This window comes from Physcomitrium patens, chromosome 23 (genome assembly GCF_059467195.1).
Source record: "Physcomitrium patens ecotype Gransden chromosome 23, ASM5946719v1, whole genome shotgun sequence".
Lineage (NCBI taxonomy): Eukaryota > Viridiplantae > Streptophyta > Bryopsida > Funariales > Funariaceae > Physcomitrium > Physcomitrium patens.
Genome location: NC_143432.1, coordinates 2,226,327 through 2,239,115, shown reverse-complemented (window position 1 = coordinate 2,239,115; position 12,789 = coordinate 2,226,327). Strand labels below are relative to the sequence as shown.

The window sequence follows — 12,789 nt, the reverse complement described above, 5'->3', positions numbered from 1 at the left end:
TACGCCATATATTTAGCTTATTTTGCGAGCTATTGATATGTGGTTAATTTTTTGACGAAGTTTCTAACCTACTAATGAATTACAAACACATGTAAAGTCAAAGCAATATCTATAAACCTTCTAAGAAGCTTCTCTAAAAGGTATTATGAAATTAACATACTTTTATCTATTTTTACCTACTTCTACCTAATCATATAAGTATTTATTACAGTACTTATGTATATCCATGACAATTCATCATCTATAAGCAAAGAGAGGTGAAGATGCTTATAACACCCTTGAAGAAGATTCAACAACAATGACATTCATATGTACGGAGATGTTGTGGAGCCTTTTCATTGTTATCTCCATGCTAGACATTGGAGATATAGGTAAGTACATTATCCACAAGATTCTTTGTGACATTCAACAGAAGTTGTATATAGAAGGCATCCAACAAAGCATGCACAATTCCTAGCTAAGCTAGATTTCCTACAATTACTTCCGTCTACAAAGTTATATTCTTCTATCAAGGCCATAATTAATACCTTATGAGAATTATAACTGAAATGCCATAGAGCCAAGTCGTTTTCTTCATTTTTTTTATACTTTATCTAGAGTTATATGTTAGTAGAGGTAATATTACAATGTCCTTGTATTTTGGTGTAGCATGCATGTATACAATGTCCTTGGATTTTGGTGTAGAGATAATTTCTCCAACAACTCAGTACTATTTGACACACATGTACCAAAGAAGTCATAGTACTATTTAATAGAAACAATAATTAAATTTAGCAGTTTTTGGGAGGATCGAAAACCGGTCTCCTTCAAAGAAGCAGCAAAGAATAAGACACTTTGTGTGTACCCACGTCAATTAGGGTTTGAGTCCTGAAGCCCCAAAACTTAGGGTTTTGAGCGCGCGTGTGTGGTCTATCGCATCAAACATCCTGCGATCGCGTAAGTACAAGGTCTAAGGAAATGGACCGCTCAAGCTTCTGTACAGCCCATGTGAACAACGACATATCTTACTGCGCGTCGCAGGGTGGAAGCTCTTGTGCTTCACATGTACGATTTGAATGAATCTGCTCAGAATCTGAAGTTGGTCGTGAATTTGTAGTTGCGACCACGTCGGTTGTGAGAGCATGGCGACTGAAATCGAGGCTGCATCGGGCACACCGAAAGTAGGATTTTCTCCTACCACCGCACAAGGGATTGAGTGAGACAGAGTGGAGTGCTCATGAGTTTTTACCGAAACTGCCAACACCGAAGTGCGATCTCGTCGTGTGGCCACAACACCGGAGCTTGAATCGGCAAACTTGAAGAAGGTTCCTGGGGGGAAGAACCCCTGGATCTTCCTTCAGTGTTGCCGTTTATTCTTCGCTGCATGAAATGATAAGCCTCTGGCGCGCTGGAGCAGTAGAAGAATGCCTGATAGACACTGACCAGGAATGACTTAATGAAGAGGTGTTCCTGTAAAGGCCAGAAATGTGATGCTTTATCAATTAATCATGAAAAGGAGAAAAGCAGAAAGAAATGTTACACCTTTCTTTGCTTGCAATGTGCGAGCAAGCATCGATGGTTCAATTGCCGTACAATTTTTTTAAGCTTCTTTGAATTTTTGGAAAAATTCTGATGCATGTCAAGCTTTTGGCTTGACGAATGTGTGGTTTACACATCAACTTTCAAGGTATGCCCACAAGGTTGCAACCCCGGGGTAGGACAAATAACTATGATGGGCCAATATTATCATAAGCTTTTTGTTCACTGTCAACTTTGTTGTTGACAGAAGTGGTGGGTCAGCCGATGCCACAGAGCAATCACAGACCAGTCTGCAGCATCGATTCTTTGCGCTCCATTTTATTGTTATTTATTTGTGGTCTATGAGTGACTAGGGTGCAGAAGGAGATCGCTGTCGTACCCCCCAGAAGTTGACAAGTTGGCCTCGTCATCTCATCACGTCGCATTTTTTTTGCAGTGAAGAAAACAGTGCCAGCTCTGTGAAACTAATTGTGGGACATCGATTGACATGGCTGGGGAAAAACAAGCGCCTTTGGATCCTGCCAGCTTTACGGAGGACACTGATAATTTTTATTAGTTTAGGTGCGGTCTCGGCTTATATCGACGGTGAGATTTTGTATTACTTGCGGCGTTGTCCAACAGCTTTTTTAGAGAGAGCGCGTCTGAAATCCATTACACCTCGAACCGTTTGTCACGATGTCTCACATCGAGGGATGGTGCACCTCCAGGGGTCCCGAGTTGAATCAATAGGGTTCTGCCATTTCTGCTGCTTTTGAGCTGACTCTTCGAACCAGATAGTGAAGATGTTTCTTACGATGTAAAATTCATTGTACAGTCTGGGATCGATCGAAGTGGAAGCCATTGGGTTGCTATCCAGACGGTCCTGTAGCTGTAAGAGCTTGACTCTTCATTGCGTCATTACAACAATTGCTTTCATCGCGAGCCGGGCTGTCCTGTTTCAGTCTATTTCACAGCTCGAAGAATAAGTTCACTTAGAGGCTTCAATTCTTCGAAGTCCATTTCTATGTCAAGCTTTGATTGGTCAGTCTGTGATCTCCATGACTCCTCCTCAACACATTGTACATCCATGGCTCATGTTGCTTTGATGGTTCATGACCAATCGAGATTTGTGTGCAGTGAAAGGGCGTAGAGATTTTAAAACGGGTGTACAGTTTCCTCAAGTTTATGTTGTGGATGAGGTACGCACTTACCTGCCTTCGGAGCAATACCTACCAGACAAGTGCGTGAGTGGTTTGTTTGCACATTCGCAAGTCCACTACTTTTGACTCTTCTCGGGGAAATAGACATGATACATGCTTGCGCATTGGAAGTGCACAGCTTGTCTCTCTTCCAGCACATGACTGATTGAGAACAAAGGCATCTCTTGGCTTGGAGCTTTAAGCTGAAGAGCGACTGTAGGGTATGCAGTGTGAATGACTTGCTTCAGTTGACGTTACCTCGAAAGCATTGTTGTGGTAGATATTCCAGGTATGGATATCGAATTGGACGACATACTCCACTGGCAGATGCCCTTGTGCACGCTACTAGCCGATATTGAGATCCCTGAGGGCAACATTGATGGCATGCTGAGCATCGAGCTTCCAGAGATCTCTGATCCCGTCGCAGTCGAAACCGCATCCAGTCTCCCGAACTCCTTATCTGCTTCTGATAAACGAACTTCAAGTCCTTTATGGCCTTGTGATCTTCCTCCTTCAGTGTCAAACTCCAAAGACATTCATCTAGCCGCCCATCCTCCCGCAAATCTGTTTGCTTCGAACTGCGCTCTAGTGGGATCGTCGCAGTCCTCGTCTGCACCACTAGCTGGGGTAAACTCGTTAACGGGATCTCACGAGGTAGAACCAGTTACTCCACCAGCTGCAAAGCGTAAAAGGACCCGTGGATCGAGAGCGTCGACGAAGAGAAGCACGAAAGTGAAGCCAAAACCTGAAGCTGTGGTGGTTGAACTTTCCAAGGAGGCTCGATTGCCAACTCAAGCCGAGCACATCATCCGGGAGCGCCAGCGTCGGGATGACATGGCTGCTAAGTACCTAATTCTGGAGTCTTTACTTCCTCCTGCTGCCAAAGTAATCACCTCACCTAAGTTTTGTTGGCACAAAATTAGATTTAGCCTTGAAATCACCTGTAGAATTGTGTGTATCAGTTCTCGCATTAGTGCATAGCAATCAACTAACAAGGTCTCACGATGGGGGGTTGTAATCTCAGCGAGAAAGGGCCGTGGTAGTTGAGGACGCAATATCATTTGTGAAAAGCCTGCAACATAAGAGGACCGAGCTCCTGAAGCGCCGAGTCAAATTGAAAGTAGCAGCGCAACACCAATCTTGTAATGGTCAATCTATAAGCTGTTGTCAAAACAAGAAATTAATGGTCTCCCGTGAGCCTCCTGGGTTTCTTACCGCATCGTGCGTAAAGAAATCTGCGGAGAATCGTAGGACGGACTCCCCAATATCCTCGTCAATCAAGGTTCAAGATATCATGATAAAACCAAACTCTAGCACTGCAGGGGATTTGAATACTACTGTTAAGCCGCTCCAGATCCAAGTGCATTTCTCCGAGGAGGAGGTTGTCGTGGAAATGGTGTGTAGCCACCAGCGTCCTAATTTTCAGAGCTTTGTGCTGCAAGCAGTTGAATCGTTTGGTTTGGACGTGACGAGATACAGCATCCAGAGATTGACGCACGGAGTTGTGCATTGCATTATTACTTGCAATAAGGTGCTTTCCATGACTTTATTGAGGAGCAGTGAAATGCGTTTTCTGGCTTACCTTCAGCTGAAGAGAGCAACCTTTGAGATTCGAATCCAGATCATCTATCAATAACCTAATACTAGGTTACATATTGGACCACGTATCAATCTATCATGTCCTCAAATTAGGAATGGTTTGAGTGGGGAGATATTGTACTTGTTTTGTTCAGAAATCAGATGCTTCGCTCTAATATATTCTATGTTATCTGCCATTGCAGTCACAACTTCCATGGCTGGCGTTGGAGATACAAACATCGGCAAGCTTGATAGGAGATTTGAGAAGAGTTCTGATGCATGGTTGATGCTTAAGAAAGGTGCGAGCCACCTCGGACAACTCTTACTGCACACTACATAATCCTGTTAGCAGGACTATCTAAGTCGTAAGGACGGCTACTCCAAACCCAAATCGACGCTGAGATGACGGAAGCCTCAGAAACCATCTTTAGTTCCCCAGGTCTCTTCCGCAGCCTTCGATGCACAGCTTTTTTGATCGAGTGAAACGATAGGAGTTCCACGATGTCGAAGTTACATGCAGCGACTCGCCTACTTATTGAGAACGGACGTTTGATTACTTATCTGATCGACAGTGTCCTGGTGAGAGATACTTTGAGTTTTGCCTCTGAGGTAATACTCAGAAGAATTTTTGAAAGGGCTCCATCTCTTCGGAAGTGGATTCCAATTCGAAATCAATAAGAAGGTGAAATCCACTGTGTCGAAATTGTCGTATCGCATCATGCAATCCTGTTTCATTGTAATAAAGTCAATCTTGCCAGTTATGATGTTTAGGAAGTTTAGTAATAAATGAGCAGAGCAATGAACGCTGATATCACATCATGGCACAGTAGCGAAGATCATCAGAACGACTGACAGTCGTCAAAATCCCTGCAACCAGATGACAAATCCAGCAGCCCCTGGAACAGGGTGAAATATTTCACTCTATCATCGTTGATATCAAGCCTTTATCAAAGAACAATCTCACATCCCGTTCGCACTGCAACAGTTACATGTATATATATACATATCCACACATAAAAATAAAAATAAACATATATGCGTGCTCCATGAGCTCCGTTAGACTGCAATATTTACAAAAATGATACGAACCTGTTGTAAACTCAGCTGCATTTGTTACAGTTCTGACACACACTCCAACAGGAGTTGGCCAGCGCTCCGCATTTGCCCTCTCAATTCCAAAGTATGCTGCCAGCATGGATGCCTGAAGCCTAAGTGGACCCCTGGAGCCTACGTGGATCCCTGCCATGCTGGACTCCCCAGTTTAGGGCCAGTAATGATTCCTCCCAGTAATTGCCAGATGGATAACGCATGCTACGACGAGAATCTTCATGTTATCATTGGGAGGGCAAAAGCTTGATTCTGATTCTCATTCTGACAAGGTTGTTGTGTCAATACTTTTGTTAGTGTTGAGAATGTTTCAGACATAAGAGCATCTAGAAGTAATGTACACACAAAACACACACACACACAAGAGAGTATATAGAAGGAGAGAGAGTTTCTAAACAAAACTATGTATTGATGTGATTGTCTCACTTGTATACAAAGAGGAGGAGAAGATAAGCAGTTTCTCCTCACTACATTCTAAACACTGTAGCTACAATAATTAGTGTAACTACAGTGAATGTCATGGAGAGAGCCAGCTACATTTAATGCTCTCAATAATTAGGACTTGAGCTGATGTAACCAAAACTATGTGTGCTATATAAAATACTCATGATGAGGACTTTTCTTTTAAAAGATTAGAATAAGATAAAATAATATTATTTTTTGTGGTAATTAAAAATTAAACCCTTTCTTATATCAATGTATTCAACCGTTTTGCCTTCAATTAATAGAAATTGAAAGCTTGGATGTAAACAAAATTATAGATTTTGTGGTTGAAAATTACAATTTTTTATCCATAGATATATTATAAAATTATAAGTTTTATTTTTTGATCTATTATATCACTTTAGAAAGAATATGTATATATATATATATATAGAAATAAAATTATTATTTAATAATATTTAAAAATATTCTATTTAGAATATATATATATATATATATTTTGATTTTAAAGATTATAAAAAGTATATAACTTTAAAAGCATAATATTATTATTATTTTTTAATATTATAATTACATCATAAATTAAATAATAATAATAATAATAAGTTATAAAATAAGTGGTTAATAAATGTAACATGTGTCTAATTTATTGGCCAAGTTTTAACCTATCAATTGCTTATAAACACTTGTAAAATCAAATCCTTATCTATGAAGCTTTTAAAAAACTTCTTATCAAGATATTATCAAATTAATCTACTTTTACATGCTTTTGCTTAATTCTTTTTATCATCTTAATTATTGATCTCAATATTGATATTTGTGACATCATCCCCCTTTTTAGAGATGAGTTCTACATGGAATAGTAATTATATATTAAAGAAGTTTAAGATGCAACAAATTGTATTTGCTATATATATTTTTTCTTTGTTTTCTTTGAAGGTAGTTGATAGGTCCACTCAACCATTGATAACATTTCATACTAAGGCAAAAATACCACCTTTTGATTTGATGATTATAAAGGCTTTTATAACTTCTTTCAAATAAAATATTAGGAATGCTATTAAGAATAATTTCTACTTTTAATAATATTACCAAATATCAAGAATCTCTTCCAAGGTTGTGATATCAAATATGTTGTATGTAACCATTTAGTTAAAAAAAATATATTAATTTTGAAGATCTTCATTTCTATTATATGATTTTAATAGCTTGTTTGATAATTCAATAAATAATAAATCTTCAGTTGTATATGTTGATTATTGATTCTACATTATAAATAACAAAAAATCACAAATAAAGAAAGAAGATAATATAATTTTTTTATTGAACTTACTTTTTTTATGACAAAGATATTTTAATTTTTCATCTTAGTTTTGATGGATTTTCTTAATGAAAAGTACCAATTCTATTTGATATATTTGAAAGATTCCTTGATAGTTCTTATGTGTATTTATCAATATCATATCTATATCAATGTACAAGATATTCCAACCTATTTTGGTATCATTTTGAATCTTAGATCTTTGCCACTTCAAACTCTTGATTGTTGTCTACTTCTATGGAAGAAAGTAGCAACAATGTTCTTTTTGATATATCTGTTGTATTAAATGGCTCAAAAAATATATATATAAAAATTAAGATGGATTTTTATAGATTTTGATAGATATAATCAATATTCAATTGAGTTGATTTATTTGCAAATTGAGAATGGTCAAAATCTATTACAATCCAATTTATCATAGCAGTAAGTAATTTTAATATTACAACAAAATAACCATACATTATTGCCAATATAGAAGTGAGGTTGTTCTTTGTTATAGAAATTTATATTAATCAATTTTTTTCTAAAATTTCTTTAATTATGCCTTTTTCATCATACATAGCTTTCATAATTTATTTTTAAAAATATTTTTGTTTATAAATATATTAACTTTCAAAAAATTTAGATGTAAATTGAATTTTTTTATTTAATATAATATCTCCTAGTAGTCCATGATAGCAATAGATGTGATAAAAAAAATAATTATTCCTTCACCTATAATAGTTTTTATCTATGATAAATAATGTATTATTTTATTGAATTAATCTACTATTATAAATATAAAATCATTAGAGCTTGAAATTGAAAGATTTTTTTATAAAATCTATAAAAACATAAAATCATGATTTTTTTCTATAGATAATGGCTAAAAAAGTCTATAAGGTTTATGACAAAGAATTTTTACTCTTGAAAAAATATTACACAATTATACACATTCTTTAATTTACTTTCATATTTAATGGTACATAAAATTTCTTGAGATAAACTTCAATGTCTTATATCCAAAACGTCATACATTTAAAAATTTGTGATAAGCTTGAAGAACTTGTAAGTATATCTACCTTTTGAAATACATAAGCATCTTTTAAAATAAAAAAATATTATCTTTAAATTCAAATTTAAAAATATCATAATATTTGAAAGGATTATTTTTAATATCATATATAAAAAGATTTGAAGACATATTTGAATGAACTTACTTAAAAAAGATTGAATTATTAGTCAATATTAATTTTATTGTTCAAACATGAAATTTCTTTGGCTTCAAAATATATGATTATTATTAATCCTAAATCATATATTTTTACTTTTGGTATGAGATAATAAAGTATTCAATAAACTTTATTGTTTTTTTAGCCAATAAGTAATATTTAATACAAATTTCAATAATAACGTACTCTAAGTGATTAGCAATAATTTAAAAGACATGTTGACATAAAACACTTAAGACTCTTCTGATTTATATGAACATTTATTAGATTAGAAGCATCTTCTAAATTATAGCACTATTCTTGATATAAATCCATAATTATAAGATATTATTTTTTTTAGATCTTATAATTATTTTCAATTGCTGAAAATTTTCTTAAATGAAAAGCTGTACAGTGAAGTTTTTCATTTGCTTGTACTTATAGCCACATTATATTCTAATCAAAGTTGATGTATCTATCTATATATAAAATATTTAAAAAAATTCAACTCAATACAAAATTGGTCATAGATTTAAAACTATCTTCAAAACCTTCAAATGTTGCTTCAATTTCTATATATATTTCTATATATATATATATATATGTATAAATATTTCTATATATATATATATATATATATATATAATCTGATAATCCTTATATTGATTTAAAATTTATATGAAGTTATTTAGTTATTAAAAATAAATGTGGCATATCTAAGAAAAAAAAAAACTCCTTTTGCAATATGCATAAAAGTTCTTGCTTCTAAAAATAAAGATTTATTATATTAGGCTGATGTTTTATTTTATGATTAGTAATTTATTTGATTATACTATGGAAATAATAAAGATAATAAGAAATATATCTATCAAAAGATTATATTCTTTTAGTTATAATAAGCTTAAAATGATGAGGTTAAAAAAAGATTTAATAATATTAAATACTACTAAGTTATTATGACCATTTTTTGTTACATCCAAAAATTGGTTTTATAGATAACATCTTATTATAGAAATATATATTTATCTAAATTAAAGAAATAAGATAGAAGTAAATAAAAATAATTAGATTTAATAATATCTTATGAAAAACCTATTTGGATGCTTCATAAATGTGGATTTAATTTTACATATGTTTGTAGGTGATTGATAGATTGAAAACTTAGCCAATAAATTAGCCACATATTGTATATATTGATAATTTGTTATGTAAGTCAGTCACATGGTGCACAAGTAAGAAACTTATTGTATAAATTAGATATATATTGGAGGTCCTATAAAACATTTCCATGTAGCCCTTAATAAGATAGTATAAATAGAGACAAGAATAAATATTCATATAAAGATATTATTCAATTGAAAAAAATAAATATATCAACTTCTCAACTAAATATAAAAATTCTTGCTATTAGAAGTATAAAAGAGATAGTAATCAGTATGCTAGAGAAGTTTAATAGAAAAATATCAAAATTTCAAAGATTTTTATAATAGGTCAAGTTCTACTTAAAATTGTATCTTTTGTAATAACTTGATGGATTTACTTAAGTTGGATTTGTAAATGTACTTCTATCTGAAAGTGTTTTTTTTTGGTTTATATCTTTAATGGACAATGATTCATTACTCTTTTAAGATCTAAATTCATTCTTGGAAGTATTTACAACCATATTTGGAAAAAGTTCTTAAGAAAGAATAACAAAGATCAAACTCTTATTTTTATAATAAAGATCATATTCAACCACCATACATATTATCAAATTCCAAAACCTTGCTTGTGACATAGATTGAAATAACAAAGCTCTTATCAATAAATTTTAATATAATTTAAAAAATAATATTAAAAATATATTATTGATAATAATAAAAATAAAGATACTACAATAATTTATTGCTCAAGCTATTACATATGATACTTGACTTTTTGAAAGACATCAAGAATAAAGATTTTATTAAAAAAAAAAAAGTTAAGTCATGATAATAACTTTGAAGTTTTTAGAAACATCTTTATAAAGGTCAAAACCTATGCAATGTCAAGGGTATGAATCTCAAAGAAAGAAATCCACAATACACTCTTGAGTCATTGAAAAAGAACTAGAAAGTTATTCAAAGATGATATAATATTAGATTAGAATGGCTATTGCCAAAAATAAGAAGACTAGAAAGTCTTGAAATAAGACTAAGGAATAGAAAGGTATTGACAAGAGTGAAGAAGGCTTCAGTCTTACTTCCATATATACTCTTAATTAGGAGCTACATGGCAATATCCTATAAGACCTCCAAAATATGTTGACTTTGAAAGATACGTATATTAACTTGTAAGACAATTTTTTTATATATATGCCAAATAATTAACTTGTTTTGTAAGCTATTAATACATGGTTAATTTATTAATGAAGTTTCTAACCTATTAATCAACTACAAATACATGTAAAGTCAAGATAACATCTATTAAGCTTTTAAAAAGCTTCTCTAGAAAATATTATAAAATAAATTTATTTTTACTTACTTCTACTTAATCATATAGGTAAAAGTTAGAATATATATATATATATATATATATATATCCATGACATTATCCTCCTTCTAGGAATGAGTTCCATAAAGAACAATCAACATATGTTGAGAAAATCTAAGATATAACAAATTGTGTTTGCCATATATTCTAATATTTGTTCTCTTTGAAGATGGTTGATAGGTCTTCTCAGTCATTGATAATATTTCATACCATGGCAGAAAGACCGCCATGTTATTTGATTATTTTTGAGGCCTTTGTAACTTTGTTTAAATAAAATATTTGGAACATTATCAAGATCCATTTTTACTTTTGATAAAATCACCAAACACTGGGAATCTCTTCCAAGATTGTAATACCAAACACGTTATATTTTGTCATCTATTTGAGGAAAGACATGTCATTTTTGAGGTTCTTCATCTTGATTACATCATCTTGAAGGTTGTGGCAATCACAATGTTTCATTTAATAAGTCAACAAGTGATAGCTCTTGAATTAAATCTACTAGTTGGTGGTTTTCTATCTCTTTAGAATCACAAATACACAAAAGTCAAAAATAAGAATAGAAAGTAGAATGCTATCTTTCGTAGATCTTATTTATTTTATAGCAGAGATTTGTTATTCTTTATCTTAATTTTGATAGATGTCATTGATAAAAAGCTTCAATTCTCTTGGCTGCATTTGTAAGTTTCTTTGTTGATTCTCATATGCATTTATTAATATCATATCCATGCCAATGAATAAGATTTTCCAACCTATTTTGGTGCTACCTTAAATCTAAGACTTCTTCAACTTCAAACTCTTGATTATTATCCACTTCTATAGGAAGAGGTGGCATTTATCTTCTTCCCAAAATATTCACTATCTTATATGGTTCAAAAAAAATACGTGTAATATAAGATAGATCTTCACAGACTTTTGTAGATGTAATTAATAAGCAATAAGATTGACTTATTTACAAATAAAAAAAGGTCCAAAGCTACAATAGTCTATATTATCAAAAGGATGAATAGTCGTGATATTGTAAAAAAATAATCATATCTTGTCACCTACATTGAATTGTGGTTATTTCTTACAATAGACATGTATATTAATCTTTTGTTATTCTTAAGCTCCTTTAAACTATCCCTTCATTATTGCATGTAATTCTAAAAAATAATTTGTTAAATCTTTTGTAGTAGAATTATCAAATTTTAAAAAGTCTAAAGCATCAAATTTTAGATGATAACCATAATTGGCAAAAAAATATGTTTGCTAAATGAAAAAATGTACCAAATTATTATATATAAAATCTGCCAATAATAAAAGAATTATCCAATCATTTTAATGGTAATTGATAGAACACCTTAAGTACTACTCTAAAACTTGATTCATTCATTTTATTTGCATATCAATTTAAGAATGAAAAACCAAAGGCAGCTTTATATCCACCTTTAAAATCTTAAAAAGGATTCTTCAAAATCTTAATATAAATTGAGTTTTCCTATGAAATAGGACTAGACTAACTCAAAAATTTCAAGTTCCTTCAAATCTAGAAGATTATAAGGCCTCTTCACAAAATAGGACAAAATAGACCAAAACAAAACTAAACAGAATTAAATAAAATAGGACATGAAAGACAAAACTAAGCAAATAGAAACAAAACAAAACAGATTTGAATAAAAAGATGTAAAATCAAACTTTACTAAGAGAAAGGATTCAAAGCCATACATAACTAGATGCTCTAAAAATCCCTGATAAGTCTTATTTATATCTTATCCTACCACCTTAGATTTTTTAGAATGTTCTTAGGTAGTAGGCTCCACCTAAATAATCACCTTCAATTCTTTTTTTAAAAGGTTCTATGATAGGCCTTACTTGGAATACCATCCTAAGCTTTCTTCTAGAAGGTTCTATATTGGGATCCACCTAAATAACTGCCTTAAATCCTTTCTAGAATATTCTA

The 12,789-nt window shown here is 32.3% G+C and overlaps 1 protein-coding gene across 6 annotated transcripts; it reads left to right on the top strand.

Moving 5' to 3' along the window:
• Positions 1 to 1,962: 1,962 nt before the first annotated feature.
• Positions 1,963 to 5,035, top strand: LOC112275612 (uncharacterized). Of its 6 annotated transcripts, none has more exons than XM_073530412.2 (5): positions 1,963 to 2,103; positions 2,635 to 2,696; positions 2,977 to 3,581; positions 3,721 to 4,227; positions 4,478 to 5,035. In XM_073530412.2, the coding sequence occupies exons 3-5, from the start codon at positions 2,988 to 2,990 to the stop codon at positions 4,559 to 4,561; spliced, it is 1,185 nt and encodes a 394-aa protein (XP_073386513.1). In that variant the 5' UTR covers positions 1,963 to 2,103; positions 2,635 to 2,696; positions 2,977 to 2,987; the 3' UTR covers positions 4,562 to 5,035. The 6 variants fall into 6 exon arrangements, with proteins under 6 accessions (XP_073386513.1, XP_090102680.1, XP_024361886.1 ...); XM_024506118.3 differs by lacking the exon at positions 1,963 to 2,103 and adding an exon at positions 2,111 to 2,388; XM_024506120.3 differs by lacking the exon at positions 1,963 to 2,103 and adding an exon at positions 2,119 to 2,388 and having other exon boundaries at positions 2,986 to 3,581.
• Positions 5,036 to 12,789: the final 7,754 nt, after the last annotated feature.

Excerpts from the sequence above, each read along its gene's own strand:
- LOC112275612 (XM_073530412.2), top strand. The coding sequence starts at position 2,988 with ATGGATATCGAATTGGACGACATACTCCACTGGCAGATGCCCTTGTGC. Across the intron at positions 3,582-3,720 it reads TACTTCCTCCTGCTGCCAAA|CGAGAAAGGGCCGTGGTAGT; the intron begins GTAATCACCTCA and ends TTGTAATCTCAG. Across the intron at positions 4,228-4,477 it reads GCATTATTACTTGCAATAAG|TCACAACTTCCATGGCTGGC; the intron begins GTGCTTTCCATG and ends CTGCCATTGCAG.